General features: G+C 39.3%; 2 protein-coding genes across 2 annotated transcripts; one reads left to right on the top strand and one right to left on the bottom strand.

Annotated features, from left to right (window-relative positions):
- Positions 1–542: 542 nt before the first annotated feature.
- On the bottom strand, positions 543–15,834 carry LOC144646390 (ATP-binding cassette sub-family C member 4-like). Its single transcript, XM_078505954.1, has 7 exons — positions 15,820–15,834; positions 11,049–11,649; positions 9,926–10,305; positions 6,699–7,987; positions 5,601–6,171; positions 2,291–2,424; positions 543–1,691 (listed from the first exon to the last, which is right to left on the bottom strand). Exons 2-7 carry the CDS (start codon positions 11,613–11,615, stop codon positions 775–777), a joined length of 3,858 nt encoding a protein of 1,285 aa, XP_078362080.1. The 5' UTR covers positions 11,616–11,649; positions 15,820–15,834; the 3' UTR covers positions 543–774.
- LOC144645818 (uncharacterized protein KIAA1958-like) lies at positions 12,301–14,307 on the top strand. The gene is made up of 2 exons (XM_078505357.1): positions 12,301–12,988; positions 13,712–14,307. The coding sequence occupies exons 1-2, from the start codon at positions 12,301–12,303 to the stop codon at positions 14,305–14,307; spliced, it is 1,284 nt and encodes a 427-aa protein (XP_078361483.1).
- Positions 15,835–24,587: the final 8,753 nt, after the last annotated feature.

Raw genomic sequence — 24,587 nt, 5'->3', positions numbered from 1 at the left:
TAATGTAATGTTGTTTACAAAATTCCGTGCGCTGACTGCTGTTGGAGTTACGTAGGAGAAACGGGCAGATGTTTTAAAACCCGAAGAAAGGAACATCAACGAAATCTTAAAAACTATACGAGAGGCTCGAACGTTGCTAACCATGCTTGGCAAAATAATCACTCAATTGACTTTGATGGCGCTACCGTGATAGACAAAGGCAATTACCGCATTCGAAGAACTCTAGAATCTTGGCACACTGCCAAAACTATCGGCGCAGACAATAACTCCAAACCGTTACCAAGACAATATTCTATCTTATTGTAATTCTTAATTTGTCTGTTTTTGTCCTTTTTTAGCTTTTTACACTTCTATTGTATTTTAGTTTTTAATTATTTTCACACCCTCCCTTGTATATATTTCCAACCACGCGCTTTATCTTTTTTACATTCGTCAAAGGCTATAGTAAAATAGCCGAAAGCTCATATTTTTTAACTTTTTAAACCAGAGAACGCTATTTTACACTTTTAATATGTCTCATCCTGGTTGCAGTTCAATTTTTAATAAGATAATTTTTCTTTTTTATAACATAGATTCCTTCGTTTGAAAGAAATTAGGCTATTTTATTTTTTAAGGCCTTCCAGGAAAAAAAACAATAATTGTTATTTATCATTTAAATCAAAAATTCACTCTGTTATCTTGTTATTTATGTAATAATTTTTTCCCTTTTGTTTAACATGCAATACCATCTATGTAACCATGCAAATAAAATTGTCGTTGTTGTTGTCGTTGTTTTTATGAAGCGCTTAAACGGTAATGTTCATAGAGACGATAAAATTGTCCTTCCTTTTTCTTCAGCAGGAAGTCTGGACTGCCAACCTCAACGATCTGACCTTCATCAATAACAACAATTCTGTCATAATCGAGGATGGAGTCCAATCGATGGGCAATCGTTAAAATCGTGCGGTTTTTCAGTTCCTTTCTCAAGATGCTCTGAATAAGCTGATCAGCCTCGAAATCCATGTTAGCCATCGCTTCATCGAATACAACAATCTTCCTGTCTTGAAGCAGGGCACGAGCAATGGAGATTAACTGCTGTTCACCGCCACTCAAGTTTGATCCATTTTCCGTTATCCAGTAGTCCAGCTTCTCTTGATTCTTATCAACCATTGATTTTAAGGTTACTTTCTCCAAGATATCCCAGATTTCCTTGTCCGAATGCTTTCCTTCTGGATCAAGGTTTTGTCGTAAAGTTCCGCCAAACAAGAAGGCTTGCTGCGGAACAATAGTCAGTGACTTTCTTGAGTCTCTGATGTTCAACGTGTTGACGGGAATCCCATCTATAAAAATCTTCCCCTCTGGTTCTGGCATTCGAAACAAAGCGGATACAAGGGAGGACTTCCCTGCCCCTGTACGCCCAGTGATACCAATCTTTTCTCCGGGTTTTATAGTCAAATAAAAATCTTTCAATACTCGGGGACCTCCTGGATAGTAAACTAAAGAGCAGTCTTTGAACTGGATGCTCCCTTTTTCTGGCCAGCTTAGTGGTGAGACGGCTTTAACTAGGTATCCGGGATCTGGTTCCAGTTGGCTGTAGCTTACACAACGTTCAACTGAGGTCACATCTGTTTCGAGTAAGGTGTAGAGAATGGCAATTCTAAAAACGCCAAATAGCATCGATCTTGCGTACAGCACAGTCAGACCAGTTGTAGCTGAAAGAAAAAACACGGCAAGGTGACTCACTGACTCAAAAAGAATTCCCTATCCACGGGTTGAACAGAACAACTTAAAAAAAAACTAACGTCAGCTAGCCATAAAACAGATTGTAAGTAGGAGTTTGGGTTACTAGGACTGGGATTTTGTAACTGGGAATCGGAATCACAGACAGAAAAACAATAGAGCTGGTACTGGGATTATGGGAGTTTGGGAAAACAATAGGCTGGGATATGGGATTTATACCCCCCCCCCCCCCTTTCAGGGCCCTCTTATATGTTCCGAAAAGTGAACAGTTTTCTAAAAACGAAGCTCGAAGAAAGCTGTGGTATCCGAGAGATGTCAATGGCTATTTTTAGAGTATTTATATATCAGTGTATATTTGAATGTTAAAAGGCAGAGAGACTCTAACGTCAACTGTGAATCAGATATATTTTGAGTACGACCTGATTAAAATCGAACAGACTGGTTTTATATTTGCTAATGACTGGCTATAAGTGACTAAGAGTAAACTAGGATGGAGAACTCTTGTATTCTTATCAGCGCTGAAATTCTATCAACAGCAAACTAAACAAATTAAAACGAACATCTAGCTTACCAGCATCTGCGGTGAAAACTGCCAAAATTATCGCCGAAGTGAACAGAAAAAGGACGATTCCCTCCAACCTCATAGCCATCCAACGTCCAGCTCCGACAGCGAACATATACGCCGTGTTGTTCTTATCTTGAAGCCTGCATCGAAATAAAATTTAAACAAACATCGCGTAAGTGAGGAAAGGTGCATAAATTCTGATAATTCTGCACGTTTTTTCGAGGGGGGAGAGAGGAGGGGGGATGAGATGAAAAAGAAATAGCACGCCATAATTACTTGACTTTCGCGAAAAGTAAGCCTGTCTGTACAAGCTGTTCTACAAATGTCTGGAATTTTTCAGTTTAATTTTCAGTTTTTTTCATTATATTAATGTTCTCTTTTTATGGTAAGTGCCTTCAACCATTTATTAAAATATTTTATCAATACACGTCATTTTGATTAAATAAAACGTCATATTTTATAAGTAAGCAATAACGTTAACATCATTGGATGCTGTACACGACACAAGTTGCATTTCCATTGCTAGCTCCCAAGAGTCTCACCACCCCTCCCCCCCCCCCCCCCCCCCCCAGGCCGCGAACCTGAATCACGTAAATGCAAATACTTAGGGGCATAAAATAGTTATGCAATAACTTCTCGTGGGAAACTGTAGTTATAGCGGAGCACCATGGGTAAGGAGATTTGGTAACCCATGAAGCCAAAAAAAATTGGTTATCGAGTGAGCGTACGCCCGCGCCTACAGAATCTCGTGAAGGGGGTGGGGAGTCAAAAGGCAACCCGAGTGGGGGAGAAGATTGCCATCTCGGCTTGAATCTTTAATATTTGACATCCATGATATGTTCACTTGACAGCTATCACTCTTGTGTATATTCAAAATCAAGCCAGTGGTAGGATCATTATTGCACAGTGTGCAGGCCTCTGACTGCCAGACCTCCTACATCGGAGAGACTGGTCGAAACACGAGACTGACTACATAAACACAAACGAGCGACGAAAAATGATGATGCCAACAATAACATTTCTGAACACCATCGACTTACTAATAAAAAAAATCGACTGGGACTCTGCTGAGTGCTTAACCTATAGTACTAACTAGTTTCAACGACTGACTTTAAAAAGCTGTTACACAAACTTAGAACAGACGTCTATCAAAAGATGTCAACAACTTCCGGCACCTTACAAACAACTTACTTGCGACGTAAACAAATTACTAATTTTAAAAACACGAAACAACTTTTTAAAGACATGTTTCGGCATGACTTATGCCATCTTCAGTTTATTGAGAATTTAAAATCTAGGGCTATATATATACCCAAGCTACAAATACAAAAATAGAAATGTATACAAAGTAAAATTACAATAACAAAAGATAACGGTAAAGCCGTTACAAAGTGGCAGGTACTGTCTGGTACTGTCTAGAACAGTAATTACTCACAGTGTGAGCTTTAGACCGTACTAATAGAACAAAAGATTAAAATAAAAAGGTGTTGACATGCTGCACTTGAGTGTTTAAATCTGGTTTTAAACTATTAATGTAAAAGGCCTCTTTTAATTTAAGAAAATAAACGGTTTGAGCAGAATCCAAAATTTTTAAAGCAATCAGATGTGTATAAATTTTTGCAATTAGATGAACTGTTAAGGTGTTTAAAAACATGTGAATTTTTGTCAGTTAAAGTATGCTCTTTGATCCTTGTTGAAAAATGACGGGAAGTCTCGCCAATATAACGGGAGTTACATCCCGCACAAGTAAATTGATAAACAACAGAGGATCTAATAGCATCAGGAATGGGATCTTTAAAACTGAAAAAATTCTAGTAAGAAAACCTAGTAAGAAAACCTACACTGGTCTTCTTACTAATTACTTTAGTTTTACTTCATTTAAGTATAAAATAGGTTTAATTCATACCTTAGTTGACAGAGCTTTTAAAATCAATAATCAATAACGGGTTTTCGCAAAGATCTCGCTAAATTAACAGAAACTCTTAAACGTAACTCATTTCCCTCCCACATAATTGACAAAATCATTAAACGTTATCTAGATAATGTTAGACTTAATTCCTCTAGTGATGTTAGTATTAGTAATTCTAACAACACCAGCACTCGCTATTTTAAACTACCTTTCATCGGCAATGTATCTAATATAACCCAGATAAAAATTAAACAGTTATCTAGGCGTTTTTGCAGCGACTTAAACATCAAGTTAGTTTTTTCCTCTTTTAAAATAAAGAATTTTTTCAGTTTTAAAGATCCCATTCCTGATGCTATTAGATCCTCTGTTGTTTATCAATTTACTTGTGCGGGATGTAACTCCCGTTATATTGGCGAGACTTCCCGTCATTTTTCAACAAGGATCAAAGAGCATACTTTAACTGACAAAAATTCACATGTTTTTAAACACCTTAACAGTTCATCTAATTGCAAAAATTTATACACATCTGATTGCTTTAAAATTTTGGATTCTGCTCAAACCGTTTATTTTCTTAAATTAAAAGAGGCCTTTTACATTAATAGTTTAAAACCAGATTTAAACACTCAAGTGCAGCATGTCAACACCTTTTTATTTTAATCTTTTGTTCTATTAGTACGGTCTAAAGCTCACACTGTGAGTAATTACTGTTCTAGACAGTACCAGACAGTACCTGCCACTTTGTAACGGCTTTACCGTTATCTTTTGTTATTGTAATTTTACTTTGTATACATTTCTATTTTTGTATTTGTAGCTTGGGTATATATATATAGCCCTAGATTTTAAATTCTCAATAAACTGAAGATGGCATAAGTCATGCCGAAACATGTCTTTAAAAAGTTGTTTCGTGTTTTTAAAATTAGTAATTTTACTAGTGCTAACAAGGAAATATGGACGTAAACAAAGCTGACAAACGGACCACAAACAGAACGACTTAATTTGACTAACAATAGACGGATCGAAACTGACCAATTACTGTTGACAGCCAATAACATCACGGCAAACTGACCAATCAGCTTTAATGGGCCAGACTTACAATTCATCGACTCACAACAACTTTCCACTTGACCCTGAAGATGGGTTTTGCTCAGGTTGTCGAAACGTCAATCACCAACAACAGCTCTTTTCAGAACTACTCTCACCCGGACGATCACACTGTACGACCTACTGATACTCCTGGGTTCAAACCATTTACTATGTTAAATGGAAATTGCACCGAAATTAATTTATCACCGATGCACCGAAATGTAGCTAGGCGAGTTTCCACGTTAAATGCTATTTGTGTATGTGACGTTTAATTTTCGACGTAAAATACTCTTGCATCCTGCTCTTTTGGCTTTAACTACTCACCTGAAAAGGGTCTCTTGGAATTGCTGTTCCCTTCCAAAATTTCGTATAACGGTAATGCCTGAAATGGTTTCGTCGACAAAAGAATACACTGAACTTGCACTGATAGCCTCTAGTCGCCTCATCTCCACTGAAGATCGTAGATAATACCGCACCAACAGGAATGCAGGGAACAGACAGCAGATATAAGCCAATGCCATCCGATAATTTGCCAAACAAATGAGCAGAATGGCAAAAATATTATCGGGTACAAAGAAACTCATGCCGATCAGGGTTTGTGGCAGCGTTTCGTCCAAGCATTCTGTGTCTTTGGAAAACCGATTTAAAATTCTTCCCGCGGGATTGGTATCGAAGAACAGCACGGGTGCTTTTAAGATTCCTTTAAGCATCGAATTGTGTAGGTTCCTTGCGGAGTTAACAGTGAGGTGCAAGAGAAAGTACACGGCCAGCAGCCTTGACAACAGGAGACCAAACTGAAATCCAGCATAGATATAAATGTTGACATTTTCCTGCTGCACGTGAAAGGATTTTCTTGATAAATCCGCCAGCCAGAAACCCAGAGCCAGATTGACGGCTGAAAGTTAAAATGCAAAATTATTATAGCAATGGTGACCGGACATTTGTTCTTTAAAATTATGCTTCTATCGGAAAACAATTAATCAATCATCAATCAATCAATCAATCAATCAATCAATCAATCTATTAATTAAGTCAACAATAAGCTTCATTTGACTTCAAACAAAACAACGAACAACACTGCTAACATCTCCGAATGAAAAAAACGCAAACAATTAACCAATAATAGATGACTGAATTTTATGTTTTGTATAAAGCCTTGTATAGTTACGGAGAGACCATTGTGCTTAGCTTGTTAGCCCCAGCACCAGATCCTCCGCAATACAAGGGCCCAATAACTGATGTAAAAACATTATGGGATGTGACCAATTAAGAAAAACAGTGTGTACACAACGTGGATAAGTGAGACATATATCCTAACAAAGGTTAACAACGCTGGAAAGGAACTGCCTAAATCTGGTGTAGTGGATTAATGATATAGTAAACTGATTAAGCCTAATTATAAAGGTTGGTCTAAAAACCTACCTCCAGGAATAATAACGAAAAGGATACAGAGGAAAACTCCAAGGACAGAAGCTCCTGCTTTGAAGTAACTCATGTACGTTTCGATAGGTACAGAACCAGTTTGTCGGTCCTCGTCTGCTGTGGAGAGCCCCTGGCCTCCAGAGGACGGTACATTGTTAGTTACCGTACGCTTATTTAAATCAACTTTCGCTTCAGCATTCTCTTCATCAGTAATTGTTTCTTTAACGTCAGTTTGTTTATCCTCCTCGTCCTCTTCGCATAGTGACCGATCACGAGAAACGATCCATCCATTTTCCATTTTTAAAACCTCTGAGGCATTCCGAAGGTATTTCCTGTCGTGGGTAACATGAATACGCGGTCGAGTCGAGAGAAGCCCACAGATGCATTTCTCGTATATCTGCTCACCTACTTTAGCATCCACCGCCTTCAGAGGGCTGTCGAGCAAAAAGATGTCAGCATCGGAATACACCGTGCGAGCTAAGCTGACACGTGCCCTCTGTCCACCGCTAAGGCTGACCCCACTTTCCCCCACCTGGGTCATATCTACAAACGGAAGTTGTTTAAAGTCGTCGATTAAAGCGCAAGCCTCTATTGTCGCTTGGTATTTTTTCTCATCAAAATGGTTTCCAAATAAAATGTTTTCCTGTACGGTGCCGGAAAACAACCACGGGTTCTGAGGCAGGTAGGCAATTTTTCCAGTAACTATAATTTGTCCATTCGTAACTGGTATCTCCCCAATGATTGCTCCCAAAACTGAGGACTTACCGCTTCCAGCAGGGCCTGTGATTGCAATCAACTCACCGTCATGACACTGTAAGGAAATTTCATTGAGTATCCTAAACATGTTTGAGTCTTTCTTTGTTTTAATGTGACAGGAAACGTTTCTCATTTGCATGCAAGGTTGTTTAAACCTCTTGTCCGGTATATCAAATTCAGTCACCAACGAATGGCTTTGTTGCTCGAATTCGTTTTCATGCGGTTGTTCTTCACCACACGATTCTTGTGGGCTGCCACGCGAATCTTTACTCGTGAGAAGCGCTTCCAGCCGTGATAACGTCACCTTAAGTAAAGAAAAACTGTAAGGGCCCTGCACGACTGTCTCAACTACAGAAGCGGCAAGCGTCCCAAGCATCAAGGAAGTCGTGAAGACTGTCGCTGGTGACAGGTTAATACCAGCTCCCCACAAAGTGGTGATGGAAAGAAAGCATGCTGTTGCAGGGTACGAGGTGCGGATGACTGTAAGGGCTCCATATATGATGTTCTTTTTCTGAATAGCTCGGATCTCCTTTCTGAAGACGAATGTTGCAAAAAGACGGCAGGTTTATCAAAATACAGGCTAATAAGTTACTGCTGTTTGTTTATCAGTTACAGAGACCAATTAAACCAATAAGTACTCCCAAAAAAAGGAAAGGGGTGCTTGACAGACACTTTTGGAAACAAGTTTAACGCCCTGAAACGCCGAGAAAAATGCCCATTTTTATTACTATTCGTAATATTTCTTTTGCTCCTGAAAGAAGCGTGAAACCATGTTCTTCACAAACCTTAAACTTTACCTCATGTTGCTTTTTATGTTTTGTGTGCTAGGCGAAAACAAATCGTAATTTCAACACCAGAGCCTTCGGTTTTTGCGCAAGAGCATAGATTTTGCTCGGAATTGAAAGCGAAAGTCCTGATTAAACTTTTGGTCGAATGCCTAACGTCTTGGGGGAATTGAATTTGTTTGAAATGATGTAATCTGTCAAAAAGCAATACGTATTTGCTCGAATATCGCTCCATTGTCCTGGAACAGAATGCATACATAACACAGTACAGGGTTATACGGGAATCTTCCAATCTTTCTTCATCTCTAATTCTTTTTTAGTTCTTTTTTGCATGATAATTGATTGCAGTATCTGGCTTTGGCCAAATTTCAAACGAACGTCAGAGTCCTTGAAAGCCACTGCGCACGTTCCATTTCCAGGCAACAATATGTAGTTCGCTTCAGGCTTCTGAAGGTTAAACTGCTCTCTTTTTCCTCCCCTCCCCAAACTCGCCCCTTGAGGCAACCAGCCGATTGGGCTGAGACCTAAGATCACCTAAAATAAGAGATCATTTATTATTACTTCTAATCTATAACGATCCCTATGGTTTCTTTTTCAATTTTTAACACTAACGTTGTAAAGAGGGGAATGATCCTGTTGTATCTTGGTGAAACAGTCAGTGGCATGTCAATGATATAATGAAAGTGAATGACCTAACAAATGTGTACGTATAATTTCTGTAAAAGAAAAAGAAACGTTTCCTTTCGTTTAATTTCTCCTTCGAGGGGAGGTAGGTTGGGAACAGTTACATAGAAGTCTTGTATGCATAATCATAGACACTCGGCAAATCATCAAAAAGCTACATTTAGTAGAAACTCAGTCGTGTTCTATTGGAAATCCGCGAATCTGATATTGGTTTTCCCATGGGTTTCTATTTAAAGAATAGAGTGTTTCTGTCGAGGAACTATCGGCTGATAGTTGCCCCGCGGAAATTTAATGTTCTTAAAACAAATATTAACCCAAGAAGCGAAGCTTAATTCGAGGGCTAATATGCTAGTTTTAAGAACATCAAATTTCCAAGGGGCAATTATCAGACCGATAGTCCCGAGACTGAAACACTCTATCGTTTTTATTGTCCACAACTAAATTTTTTTCCGCGCGAATTAAAATAGAGCATCGTGAATTATTTTTTACCTTTCAGGATAAAAAACTCAATTGCAGCCGAAATTAAACAAACGAAACAAAACCAGACAAGAAACCCACTAAATGCAGTGAATTTGCTTGTGTTTTTGTGTCTGTAAGCACACTTGTTTACAAAACATTTCACGGGCGGGCACTATCCATCTGGGAATTTTTCTCGGACGAGCACTATGGGCAGATACTTCCCTCCGCGAATGAACACTATCGCGTCACGTGATCAATTTAAACCAATCAGAATCGGAGAAAATTTAGTGGTGAACTTTAATCGCTGATAGAACACGATCGCCCGAATTATTCTTGATTTTTGAATTAAAAATACATAAAAATTTAAGGTCTTGGACTGCAATCCTTTAGACTTTCTACTAAAACAATTAGACTACTTGCCCTCGTTTTCTATGAGCGAACTGTCAACTCGGCTGCTCCTCGTTGACTGTTCGCTCATAGAAACCTCGAACTCGTAGTCTAATTGTTAAGTTGAATCTCTTGGTTGAATACATGTTAACCTACCTTCGTACAGCTTGGATCATTCTTTCAAACAATGATTCCCATGTGTTCATTTTTACGGTACGTATTCCGGAAATTACGTTTTTGATCATTGCGATTCGTTGATCTGCCATGGACTGTGTTTCTTTACGAAATTTCGAGATGGGACTTGTAGTTCTGGATTGACACAAAGCAATCAACACCAAGTAAACCATTCCAGTGAGAGCCATCCAGCTTATGAAATACCACAGCAGCGCTCCTATGGCTATAAACTCCAGACATCCTACTATGAATAATGGGAGGTAATTGACGGCTACCCTCAGTGGTTGCAGGTCTTTAGAAACGAGGTTTATCACGTGACCAGCAGTGGCATCAGCCAGCTCGGATGATCTTTTAGAAAGAAGCTGTTACCGGAGAGATGTACAAAACAAGTTGTTCAGTTATGATAACAGAAGTTTGTAGGTAAATACATTTATCCCACGCCTTGAAGAATACAGTCAATTGGAAGGCTGCACGACCATTACATATCTGGCAGTATATTCCACGGGTCTTATTTTGTGGGTTGGATCCCATTTTGGTCGTTCAGTGCAAAAGCCTGTGGAAAGCCTTTCTTATATGCAAGCAGACGCTTCTGTGCATTTTCAGATTTTGCAAGAGACGGCTCAAACACAAATGATAACCAAGGCTCCTCTAAAAACCACTGTATATATTTGAAAAATTATTTCACTACGGAGTGGCATAATTAGCAGATGCAACGTACCCATTAATTTTCCCGCGCTGTTGTTAGATAAAACAAATCACGTTGTAAAAAATAAGACGACTGGTGTCAGTATTTTTTCTTAGATTAAGGTGGCTCTGAAGCCGTCCTGAAGCCTTCATACATTAACTTTGTTTTGTCGGTAAGAGAAATAAAATTATGTGACAAACAAAAACAGATAAGCTTGCGCGTTATAGGCCTTAAAAAGTAAAATATGTGGAATGTTTAACATTTTTGACGGGACAACACATTTTAACGTCATCACAGCAACTTCAAGTTGTTCACTGATTATACTTACACAGACTTGTACCGAAAGTGTTTTCTGCAGCTGCGACAAAAAGCCAAAGACGGAAATGTCTAAGCCATAACGAGCCATCTTAAAGTACTTACGTTTTTGTAGACCAGTGCAATCAATCCACATGTGATCCTGGTTCGCAGAACCTGTTGGGTAAGGTAGAAGTACTGGTTCTTTGCTACAATCTCTACAAAAATGCTTACGATAAATCCACATGTAGCCAGCCATAGATGACCATCACGGGTGCCAGTTGCCATGAGCTCAAGAATGTGGATTAGTAATACTTGTTGTATCACTCGACACACACCAGCCAATGTGGCCGTGCAAAATACAAGGGCAAGATTCCAGCACCCAATACTTTTGACCACAGCGTTCCACAGCTTGGGTGGACGATTTTCAGACAGGCTGTTTTTTAACTCACAGGACCATATCGTCTCAAAGGTCTGTGCAATCTCCCTAGTTGGATCTTGTCCCACTGTGTAGGGGAGATCAGGCAGTTCCAAAGGACGCTTGTATCCAAGACTCAATGTTTCAGAGAGCCAACTATATGCTATAGTGGAATAGAATGACTCCCTGTCATTAACGCTTGTAGCCTCTTCCTTTTCTTTATTTGTTTCTTTTCCAAGCTCTGTGCATGCCACACTGCTCCTTTTCCGAGCCATGTCATACAGACTTCCAGTATATTTGACCCAAATTCTAAAAATAGTGGCAAAGTGTTACATGTATATAAGTGTGAAAAAGGAGTAAAAACTTAGTTGAACAATGTGTTTGTCCCATGATCCTGAGTTTCCAAAGTAATATGTCTCCCATAAAAAAAGAAACCTTGAATAGACCTGAATAGAAATTACGATAAGAAAGAGAATATTAATTTTGTTGATTATTTTATCGACTGATTTTATTTTATTCTTTTTGTTTGCTTTTGGCTTGATAATTCGCGCATGTTTAGAGCATTCCATACTGGTTTTCGAAGCCCTGCTTTTCTTGTATAAGCGATACCAGAGTTTCGAAAACACATGCTTGCGTCGGATTAAAATCAAATATTCATGTATGTGAACGAAGGAAAGATCATGAATTATTAGCTGCAGTTACACCAGCTACACGTGTTAAAAAAGCGTTCAGTTCCACAAAAAAATTAAGCCCTCATGGTTTACTCGGTTATTTTTCGATGTTGTTTTGCAGGCGGCGGTAAAGAAATTTATTATATACTCAACAAAATACCGCGTTTTTGATTAGTCAATGACGAATGCATAAATAGGTTATAGAGTGCAAATTGGGGTTATAGAGTGCAATACAGAAGTTGCTATGGAAACACCGGGGAAGCGCCAAATTTGAAAACCAAATTAAAAAATGGCGGACAGCCGGTTTGCTTTGTCAAACCAAAATATCGTCGAGCAACTTAAGGAAAATGCGAGAAACAAAAACACGTTGAAAGCTACACAGACCTGGTTGAATGTTTGTCAAACATGGGCAACAGAGAGAAAAGTAAACCCAAAAATGGAAGAATACGAGCACGAACAACTCGATGAGATGTTGCAAACCTTCTACACAGAAATACGCACAAAAGACGGGTTTGAATACGAACCTAAGAGTTTAAAATCCATGCTGGCAGCCCTTGACCGCTATTTAAAAGAACACGGCTACAAGTGTGACTCGATAATTAGAGACCGAGAGTTCCACCAGTCCAAATTGGTACTTGAAGGAAAAGTGAAGTGTCTCCGACAGCAAGGAAAAGGCAAAAGACCCAACGCCGCGAACGCACTGACAACCGAGGAAGAAGAAATGCTATGGAGTGAACAAAGTCTCGGTGACTGCAGCCCAAGAGTTCTTTCCCAGACGATGTGGTGGCTCTTGACTCAACATTTTGGCCTGAGGGGAAGACAGGAACACCACTCAATGGAAGTCGAGGACTTTAGTTTTTGTGTGGACGACAGCGGCACAGAGTACGTCACATTTAAAGAGAATCCTACAAAAACGAGGCAGGGAGGACTTAACACAAAACATCGTAGTGTTCTGCCAAAAATGTTCGCTACGGGCGGTCAGAGATGTCCCGTTGAGTTGCTTCGGGGGTGGAAGAGGAATTATTGGAAGTGACTTATTCATTATTCCTTCACAATTTTCACGACTTATTCATTATTTATTTTTAGACTTTTCTTGTTATTCATTATTCCCTATTGCCTAAATAAAGTAAACCTTCATTTTGTATGGGATGGGGGTGGAATTTGATCGACAGTGCCTGAAAAATGCGTTTGCCCTCCTTCGTTATCAGATATTTTTACCCTGCCCCCCTTCGTAAATCCTATTTTTTTATATGACCCCCCTCCCCCCAAAAAATGACAACGAAGCAAGCTAAATTTTGAATATCAGACAAAATTGCAGTTTAAATTAATAACAAAAATATTGTAGTGTATTGATGGGACGTGATTGTCACTGTGTCATTTACTGTGGGTCCGCTTTAATTGTTTGCAACCAAATAGTTAGTGGGATGGACTTGATGCTTCTTGATGCATAACAAAGTAGGGGGGTCGGGGGGCATGCTCCCCCAGGAAAATTTTCATTTTTTGAACCCCAGAAACGCTATTAGATGCCCATCATACAATTAATTATTTTGAGTGTCCCACCCTGCTCTTTGGCCCGAAGATAAAAGATAATGTTTGAGCACAGTGAATAACCACTATTCATTATTCCTTTACTGGAAATGACTTATTCATTATTCCAAGCATTGAAACCTCAAATATTCCTTATTCATTTTCTGTTTTAGTCCGTTATTCATTATTCATTATTCCACTTCCATCCCCGAAGTTGCTGAAGCAATACCTCAGTAGACGTCCTCAAGAGCTGCGAGAAAAAGGTCCTTTTTACCTTGCCATAATTGAAAACCCCAAAACAAATGTTTGGTACAAAAAGCAGCGCCTCGGCGTAAACAGTATCGACAACATGATGAAGAGCGTTGTAAAGAACACACCTCTGGAGAAAAGCAAGAAGAGATTGACTAACCACAGCGCAAGGAAGACGGTTGTGAAGAAACTGAGGGCAGCAAGCGTCGAGAGGCAGTCGATAATCCAGGTGACTGGACACGTAAGCGAGAAATCTCTTAACGACTACGATGAAGGTAGCGAGAAGGAACAGCAACAACTCTCCAACATTATCAGCATGCCTCCACAGTCAGCAGCTTCGAGCAGTTTCGCAGGTGTACCCGCAATGCCGTCTTTTCCCGCTACAACTTCAAGAGGTGAACAGGTGAACACAAGCAGCCATGCTTACACCGTGAACAATTTTCACAACTGCCAAGTCACATTTAATGTGATTCAAGGACAGTGCACTTCATCAAAGTCTGTGAATCCGAATGCTATTTAGTGAGTCCGATTGAGATTAAAAACATTCAGGAACATTTGAAAAGAGATAAGTGAACCAGTATTCTTGTCGCTTTTAACAACTGAAATTTAGCTTTTTGAGTTCAGCTTGTAAGCGTACATTTTCTCAGAAACTTTTCAAAACTTCACGCTTGATTTGCCTTGTCACAACATGATATTTTTTGATTGGTTCAAATAAAACATGTGAGCATTTGGGAAACCATTGAAGCGTTTCATGTGGTACGCATGGCGTGCAAATAGCGCGACGCAGTAATTTTTTTTGAGTACATAATAAATAAAAAATCGTATGAACTTGCTCGTGCATTACGTGATTTATGGTCACTCGTGATGTTTTAAAAGTTCTCAAATTGCACTCGCCTACGGCTCGGGCAATTTTGAGAACTTTTAAAACATCACTCGTGCCCATAAATCACGTAATGCACGAGCAAGTTCATACGATTTCCTGTACGTACTAGGATTTAAAACGCCGTTTGTAATGCTCATGAACTTTTTTGTTTGGCGATTTTTTTGTTGCTGGCGTGGCTTTTGAAAATTTCTCCTTGTTGTGGCCACGATGTCGGTCATGGCGGTGTATCGGTGTATTTCATTTGGGAAAATATTGAGTTATTTTTGTAGCATACCTGCCACAGTGCATTTAATATGGAAAAATGCATCTAATATAGAAATTTTGTTTTTCATTCTAGTGCAGTCAACCGGAAAATGCTGTTCCATTCGCTACTGAAAATTTCCAGAAATTCAAACCGGAATTTTTGGTCCAATGGAAAGCGCCCCTTATATTTCCCTAGGTAACATGACCTCAATATTTGTCTTGATTACCTTATTACCTTTTTTCACTTTCATGGATTATGAATTTTATCCCGACGCACGCATTTTGTTTTTGGAACTTCGAAAGTGCTCATTCAACTTGCCTTTTAACTAATTTATGTTCAAAGCCTTGACAACGGCGAATGCTTTTGAAGACTGCAAAAGCGACCGAAGGGCCTGAAATTTCCATATATATGTGTTTCGTTTAAACATAATTATTCTCTCATTTCTAAAGAAACGTGTTGGAGTATAGCTTCGTTCAAAGGCAGTCAGTTGGGCTGAAATTTCCATTTCCCCTGTGGTATATATAATACAACAGAATGGAATCAATTTTTCTCTCTCGCCCCTAAAGAAAGGTGTGTGAGTCCGGATCCTTTCACTGACCGGGATCTCTTGTTGTTGTTTTTTTCTTTTAAATTTGTGCATACATTGAAAGGGTTCGATAGTGGCGAAAGAGAATTGAAAGATCGGAACCAGGATTTATAATTTTTGCCAACGTTCTTAGAGCTTCGACGGTAGCCAGAACTCTTAAACAATTTTCCACATGTTTTTATCCGTCGACAAAAGTTTAAGCTGCCGAAAGCTGATAGTTTTAAAATATTTTTAACCAGAGAACGTTTATTATAATTTTATTAATTTCACGCAGTTGTCGGCATGAATGCGATCAAGTAGCGCTAGCGATATAACAAACCTTCGAAAGAAGCGAACTTGACTTTCTGTATATTTGACGTCTCAGGAGAACTGTTTTAACGATTTCACTCCAGCGGTTCACTTTACCACCCAATAGCAACTGACATCTAGGGGAAGAAGACTGCTGCAAGGACAAAAGTTGCATTATTCAAATCAATTGTAGTTGAGTTGAAAACAAAAGAAATTGAAATACTTCAAGTTCGATCGCCCCATGTGTTCACAAGAAACATTTATTGTTCGTTCCACGATGTCTGATTACCATGCACATGCACTTGATTAATTCAAAACACTAAATAAACGTCCAAAACGAAGTTGTCCTTATGTCCTCGAAAAATGTCCTAACGATATTGCTTAAACCAACGTTGAAACCCGAAAGAATAATAATCTACTTGACATGCAACTTGAAAACGAAAAAAGGCCTAAATTTACATAAATAACTAAAGCAACGAACGGAACTATGCGGGTAGAAAAACAAAAGAGACACAAGATACTACACAACTATTTTACGCACTGAACATAATGACTAAAACTAATGAATTCTCTCTTGTCCACCATGTACTCTACACGTGTTAGCCCCCGAGAGTGGTACCGGTGATCCTCCAAAAGTTGGTAATAGCTTGGAAAAGGCGACTTGAGTCGAAAGGATCGAGAGTCGATCCTGAACCGTTACCGTACACAAATTGATTCTAAACTCAGCTAATTTTTAAGCTGTTCTTATATTTAAATGTATTAAAGATGGACCTAACGTACCTTGAAGCGTGAAAGCGTTAAGCGGTAGACTATCGATTAGATGAGTATGTATACAGTATCCTTGAATACAGCTCTAAGCGGATTGACATAGAAACGAGGCCTTCTGCATTGTTTTTACCTACGTGTTGACCTTTTCGCCTCGTTCGCATACCCAGGTTGATTTAACACCTCAGCTGAAAGGCCTATTGTTGGTTTGGCCCGGTCTAGGCGCTGCTCCATTCATGTGTGGAACCAAACAAAGCAACGCTTAAATCAGCTTGGTTCGGCAAATTTAAATAGGTACGACAAAGGACGATAAGCTCGGCACAGATTCATTGGCGTTATGTGATATTGAAGTTGTGGTACTAACTGTAATACAGCGTTTGCAAGTGGCGAGCTAATGCATAAATCACTGAAATGTAATTTCCAGGTAAGTTCAATGTTTAAGCGATCGTGATCGGCCGGCCTGGACGATTACCCCCAAATCTGATGACAAGTCCAGTCATGCATGAACGCAGAGAAAGGGCCAAACTTTTACCGTTTATAAATTTGCCTTGTAGCTTTCATTTTCATTAAAAGTCTTGCTTTATTGCCGTTTGCCTTGATCATAGCTTAATTAGATTTGGTATTTAAATAGTTTCAAAGGAAAATAACAAAGAGCTGTTGACTAATTATGCTGCGCAGTTTAATGTATACGAGACTATTGTTTCACAGCATGTACCAAGGACGACATTTCGACATGAAAAATATAATGAAATGGGGGGACCTTGAACACCGCAACACTGCAAAAATAATACACAAACACAGCATCACCGCAAGAAAATTTGACGAAACACCGACACCGCAATATAGTCAAGTTACTAATCAATGAAAACGTCTTAGGATTGGGTTAAATATTAACTAGACACTATTTGACTGTATTTTGTTACAAATTAACGGCTTTTAACAAATAAGGACGGATTGACGAAGATAACAGTGCTAAATGTAGTTCCGCAAGTGTTAGACAAGAAACCATAACACGACTAATAATTTCGTTTCACCGAACACCGTAGGTTTAAAAAGACAAATATCGCACACCGCAGGGTTTGAGATCACCGCAACACCGCACTGAACGGTGGAAATTTCCTTGACCTGGTTTTGATAAATTCAGACATATGATTCAATAGTATGACCGGAAAGGCCAAGAATGAGCTTCTCGAGTTACAATCAATCATTTTCTATGCATCTAGAGAGATATCCAGGCTTTCCCTGCTCATACTATTGAATCATATGTCTGAATTTATCAAAACCGGGTCAAAGAAAAGTGACGTCAGTATTCTTGAACAAGTACGTTACTGCGCGAATTGGCTTAAAACGCCACAAGAAAGGGGAAAAAAAAAAGAAATACAGCGCTGAAAGGTAGAGAAGAGAGAGAAGAAGTGAAAAAAAGACTGACATTCCCTTTAGTTTTTATATCATGGAGTTTGGAGATGGTTTCTGGCGAGAAAAAAACGCGTTTACAGCGATTTGCGCTTAAAACGGTGGAAATTTCCTTGACCTGGTTTTGATAAATTCAGACATATGATTCAATAGTATGACCGGAAAGGCCAAGAATGAGCTTCTCGAGTTACAATCAATCATTTTCTATGCATCTAGAGAGATATCCAGGCTTTCCCTGCTCATACTATTGAATCAATTGATTCAATAGTATGACCGGAAAGGCCAATAAATTCATAACAAATTTCCAAAGCAGAGTTTCTGGAACTAAATACGTTCGTCAGTCTTTGAAGTTTGTAAGCTTCCAAAGTTTTCGTGTAGTCTTTTACATTCGTGATGTATGACTCCGGCGACAAATTGCTAGATTTCCACGTCAAAGAACCTCAAAATCGATAAACACATTTCTTTTCCTTTCTTATGACTTTTAGAGCTTTACGAGAACTTTTAAACATTTTTTGCTAGTAAAGCCCTAGAAAGTGCGGTCTATTGCTTAAATAGTCGGTCAAATTCCTTGGAGAAGTCTGTACTATCAGACGAAACCAGTCTAAGAACTCAGAAGCAGAGTAAAAACTAGACCAGCTACTTGCTGTGCTGCGCACTAGTTCTTTATTAAATATTACTCAAATATCAGCCTTTGTTTTCTCGTTGTTTTGCCCCTTTTCTACCGATTTTGGCTAAAATTCTCAAACTAAATGCTTTTAGCACAAGGCTCTTATGAAACTGGCTCATTACTGAAATGAATGCATACCTTATTAATCATAAACATAATATTTGAAATTCAACACGAACCTCCCTAACTCGAACACCCGCTGCCTCTAACTATTTTGTTTCCCTCAGGAGTTCGAGTTAGCGGGTTTCTTCAGTGTGGAGAAGAGTTTGTGTCGCACCACAGTCGTTGGAGACAGGGTATAACAATTACAAGTGTATAGGTTGAAATGAATACCATTTACTGTACGTCTAAAAGTCACGATAAGTACACCCAAGTGGCCTTTCAGAAGACCTTTGAAAAGTCAGATATGGAAAATAAAAAAAAAAACCTAAACCGCATCTGACAAATTTACCAGTCGATTTAATACAATATTGACTATCGCCTTTTCATAAATAATAATCAGTTACAAATCTATCTCAATAGGTGCTTTTGCGGTAGTGTTCATACAGACGGTAAAATTGTCCATCCTCTTTCTTTAGCAGGGACTCTGGACTGCCGACCTCAACGATCTGCCCTTTATCAATCACAACAATTCTGTCATAATCGAGGATGGAGTCCAATCTATGGGCAATCGTTAAAATCGTGCGGTTCCTTAGTTCCTTTCTCAAGATGCTCTGAATAAGCTGATCAGCCTCGAGATCCATGCTTGACATCGCTTCATCGAATACAACAATCTTTTTGTCTTGAAGCAGGGCACGAGCAATGGAGATTAACTGCTGTTCACCGCCACTCAAGTTTGAACCATTTTCCGTTATCCAGTAGTCCAGCTTCACTTGATTCTTATCAACCATGGAATTTAAGGTTACTTTCTCCAAGATATCCCAGATTTCCTTGTCCGAATGCTTTCCTTCTGGATCAAGGTTTTGTCGTAAAGTTCCACCAAACAGGAAGGCTTGCTGCGGAACAATGGTCAGTGACTTTCTTGAGTCTCTGATGTTCAACGTGTTGACGGGAATCCCATCTATAAAAATCATCCCCTCTGGTTCTGGCATTCGAAACAAAGCTGACACAAGAGAGGACTTCCCTGCCCCTGTACGCCCGGTGATACCAATTTTTTCTCCGGGTTTTATATTCAAACAAAGACTTTTTAAGACTTGGGGACCGCCCGGATAGTAAACTAATGAGCAGTCTTTGAACTGGATACTCCCTTCTTCTGGCCAGCTTTTAGGTGGTACGGCTTCCACTAGATACCCGGTTTCTGGTTCCAGTTGGCTGTAGCTCACACAACGTTCAACTGAAGTCATTTCTATCTCAAGGAAAGTGTAGAGACCAGCAATTCTAAAAACGCTGAATAACAACGATCTTGAATACAAGACAATTAGACCAGTTTCAGCTGAAAGAAAAAGAAGGCAAAATTAACGGGTATACTTAATCAGTATTTCGAAAGTCTGGTCCGTTGAAGCTGATTGGCCAGTTTTGTAATTAGTCAGTTTCGATCCGTCTATTGTTAGTCAATTTAAGTCGTTCTGTTTGCGGTCCGCTCGACGGTTTTGTTTACGTCGTGAATCTCCGGTCTTTTGTAAGGTGCCAAAACTTGTTAGTCCTCTCTTCTGAGTGAAACTCTCAGAAGAGAGTACTTGTCAGTCCACTCTACTGAGTTTCACCTTCAGGTTCATTTAAATGCAAATCAAACCCATTTTTATTTTAATAGTTTCGCACGTAGACTCGTTTTTAAACAGAGGAAAAGGCTAACTCGGAAATGGCCGATTACTTTTATCCTTCAGGTTGTTTTACTGTTACAAGGGCTATGTTTTATTGCCATTGATTTGATGCAATGTAGATAAAAGCGTTGTTCTGGAGCAAGAAAAGTGCAGAAAACTTCCTTGGGACACATATTTCAATAACAATTATGTGACAATTCTTCTGGAAGGCTGCGAAATAGAATACTTGGTGAATACAGTGTTCGCAGCGGCGCGCTACATTCAGTCAACAGCAAAATGAAGATACCAAAGATGCATGAACAACCTACCAGCATCCGCTGTAAAAACGCCCAAAATTATCGCCGCTGTGAACAGCAGAAGGACGAGTCCCTCTAACCGTATAGCCATCCATCGGTTTGCTCCTACATTGCACATATATGCCGTGTTATTCTTATCTTGAAGTCTGCACAATAAAAGAAAAAAAATACACAAACAAACAAAGAAACAAACACACACACAAACAATTGAGCAACGACGTGAAAGGAGACGCAAAAATGGAATTAACTGATCTGTTTTACTGGGTGGGCAAAAGAGTGCTCGCGCTTACATATCTCCACCTTGGGTAATCGTTGTAGGGCAACGTTTTTGCGTGTGAATCGCATGTTCCGGTGACTTAACGTTTCGTAGCAAATACGTTTTGAAAGGCTGTTGGAAGTTTCTTTAGGACTTTTTCTCTTTCTTAAATCGCCAATCTCCGACTCCCAACCCCACCCCCTCCCCACCCCTCAGTATAATAGCTAAAACGTCACTGTAAAATACTTCCAGCAGAAGTAAGCCTTTCTTTCTTATGTCATCCTGCAACCATAAAACCGTTTACAACAAACGGGGAACTGTCTCTTTTCCTTCACCTTTAAAACCGACAGTTTAACCCTGTTCAGACCGGGATTTTTTGGACCGTCTTTGACCGGGGGAGGAAGAGGGCTCAGAAGTCCTACCCCCTATGTAACTTCCAGAATATTTAAGCAATAACAATGGAACTTATAGGATGTATGCTATGTCCAAACATCTTTCTTTTGGTATACGTCACGTGGGATGATGATGTTAAATCTTTTTTTGGACGTTACGGCTTTTTTGGACCTTCTCTGATCCGGGGGGGGGGGGCTCAGAAGCCTTCCCCCCTTTTGAACTTCCAGAATATTTAGGCAATCACAATGAAACTTATAGGATGTATAGTATGTCCAAACATCTTTCTTTTGATATACGTCACGTGGGATGATGACGTTACATCATATGACAATTACATAATGATATCAAAACAGCCGCTATCTTGGATCCGCCATCTTGGATTTCAAAATTTTTCCAAAATGCCAGAAAACCACCCAAAATTACTGCAAAGTACACAATGCATTTTAGTTAATTTTCATTAATAGAAACACGAAAATTACAAATTTGGGAAAACATGCCTATCAAAATGCCGTTGCCATGGTGATGTAAAGTTCCTGACATAACATCCTGTCCTACCAAATTATTTGCAGATAAAGTTTGGCAGGGTTTGGTTGAATCTTGGAAAAGTTATAAGCATTCAAAGTCAGCCCGGGCCTCAAAAGCTCTCCCCCCGGTCTGAATAGGGTTAAGTTAAAGGAAGAGTAGTGCTATAATATACAGTGAAAAAATGAAAAGGTAATTTCAATCTATGATACAAGCCTTCTCGTTTAATATCTAAAAAGGAGCCATGTTTCATGCTCCTTGCGGTTCTATATCTTACTCACCTGAACAGTGTCTCTTGAAACTGACTTTCTCTTTGAAAATTTCTTATAACGGCGATGCCTGAGATTGTTTCGTCAACAAGAGAATACACTGAACTTGAACTGATAGCCTCAAGTCGCTTCATCTCCACGGAAGATCGAAGGTAATATCGCACCAACAGGATGGCAGGGACTAAACAGCAGAGGTACACCAATGCCATCCAGTAATTTGTTATACAAATCAGCAGAACGGCAAACACATGATCGGGAAGAAAGAAACTCATGCTGATCAAGGTTTCTGGCAGCATTTCGTCGATAATTTCTATGTCCTTGGAGAACCGATTAAGTATTCTTCCCGCGGGATTCGTATCGAAGAACAGCACTGGGGCTTTTAGAATCCCGCCAAGCATCGAGTTGTGCAGATTTCTTGCACTCTTAACGGCCAGGTACAGAAGAAAGTAGACGCCCAGGAGCCATGTCAAGAACAGACCAAACTGAAATCCAGCATAGATATAAATGTTGGCATTGTCCTGCTGCATGTCATGGGTTTTTCTTGATAAATCCGCCAGCCAGAAACCCAGAGCCATATTGACGGCTGCAATTAAAAACCCAGACTATTTACCAGAGGTCACCTTACGACCGAACATTGCTTGTTTAAACATGATACTAAGACAGGCTAAGGATCAAATGCAAGCTATGTGATGGGTAAATAAAATAAATATTTTTGGTATAGTTATGGAGAGACGTTAAAAATGATTTTGACTCGTCAAGGCAAGTTCGTGGCCTTCGCAGTTTCCCCCGCGAGGGCCTAGGAAGCGATGGAAAACCCATATAAAATAACCAGGTCCATGGAATTATGGACTTCTGTTATGACTAATTAAAACACAGAGTGAGCAAATAGAAGTAGACCCATGTTGTGATTCCAATATTTCTACGTTACAGTGCAACCCCGATATAACGATATGCCAAGGGGGCAGTGAAATTATATCGTTATATCGAGGTATCGTTATATCGAGACTCCCGATATAACGATATGACCGTAAAATAGCCGAAAATATCGTTATATCGGGGTAAAATTAAAATGTACTTTTTTACTGCATATTATTTTATTTAACTTGTAATGAGAATCAAATAATTAAAGTTACAGGAAAATGCAGGAACAAATCATTGGCCTTTAAATCCCGGCGACGTATACATTTGGTCACAAGAACGTGTCAAAGATACTAAAATTGACAGAACTATTAAATGACAAGGAGGATAAAGAGGGAGAACTGAAATCTGTTGACAGAAACGTCACAGTTTACTGTAATCGATTGTATAAATTCAGTTTTTATTTATATTGTAGTGCTGATACTGTAATATCGTTATATCGGGGAAGATTTTACGCTCGGTGCGCTAAATTCTCATCGTAATATCGGGAATATCGTTATATCGAAGATCGTTATATCGGGGTTTTGTGTCATACATTTTACTGTACCTTTTGCCGGGACATGGCATATTCATCGTTATACCGGGGATATCGTTATATCGAGGATCGTTATATCGGGGTTGCACTGTATAAGGTTAATAGATTCTTTTTCAGCCGAGGAAGAATATCTTGTTTAATAAACTGAACACGTTGAAATCTAGTAGAGTACTTTTTTAATTCAGTCTCTTTATTTTTTCTTGAAACAAAAATATTTTTAAAGAAACATCTGTCCCCCCCCCCCCCTCTCCCCCCAAACCCTTCAGGGGTCGTTCGAACTGCATCCAAGGACCATTGCAGCTATTATTATTAAACATATAAGAAATGATTTCATGTTTGATTGAAAAATCCGGATTATCGTATATTTTAGAGTGTTTACTTTCACCAACTTAGCATCTAAGTTAACCCTCGGACGAGCATGCAAATTTCTACCCCCGAAAACAGGAAAATAAAGAAATATGCCAAAATGACGATTTTTGAAAGGCCCTCCTTGTAATTATGACGTTGCCATGGCAACATCAAAGATCATAAAAAACGTCGTTGACTTATCAAAATTTCTGCAAGGGATGAATGAACGTCTGCTGAAACGTCTGTCGAAATTAAAAAAAAAAACAAGAAGGGGGTTGCATCCCCTCCTTTACGTCCGAGAATTAAGCGTGCTTGGATTGAAACTGTTTCGATTGTGAACAAACTAAAAAAACTGACTTAACTCTCACCTGCAGGAAAAGAAACTAGAAGGAAGCAAAGGAGAGCTCCAGCGGCAGAAGATCCTGCTCTGAAGTACCTCATGTACGTTCTGATGGATATCGAACCAGTTTCGCGGTCCTCTTCTGCTTTTGAAATCCCTTCCTGTCCTGATGACGGTACACTGCTTTTGACGTTACGCGTATGAACTTCTACTTCCGGTATCATACTTTTTTGAAGCAGTGGTTTTTCAACTTTTGGTTTCTCATCTTTCTCGTCCTCTTTATATAATGGCTTTTCACGAGAAACAATACAACCGTT

The sequence above is a fragment of the Oculina patagonica genome, chromosome 3, assembly GCF_052425735.1.
Source record: "Oculina patagonica isolate OP01 chromosome 3, crgOcupat, whole genome shotgun sequence".
NCBI classification, from domain to species: Eukaryota; Metazoa; Cnidaria; class Anthozoa; order Scleractinia; family Oculinidae; genus Oculina; species Oculina patagonica.
This window is presented reverse-complemented; position numbering and strand designations above follow the sequence as displayed.

Coding starts and splice junctions, on each gene's coding strand:
- LOC144645818 (XM_078505357.1), top strand. CDS start 12,301: ATGGCGGACAGCCGGTTTGCTTTGTCAAACCAAAATATCGTCGAGCAA. Junction 12,989..13,711: donor AAAAATGTTCGCTACGGGCG/GTCAGAGATGTC, acceptor TTTCTGTTTTAG/TCCGTTATTCATTATTCATT.
- LOC144646390 (XM_078505954.1), bottom strand. CDS start 11,615: ATGGCTCGGAAAAGGAGCAGTGTGGCATGCACAGAGCTTGGAAAAGAA. Junction 10,306..11,048: donor TTGCACTGGTCTACAAAAAC/GTAAGTACTTTA, acceptor CTCCGGTAACAG/CTTCTTTCTAAAAGATCATC. Junction 2,425..5,600: donor TTCCAAGAGACCCTTTTCAG/GTGAGTAGTTAA, acceptor ATTTCGATGCAG/GCTTCAAGATAAGAACAACA.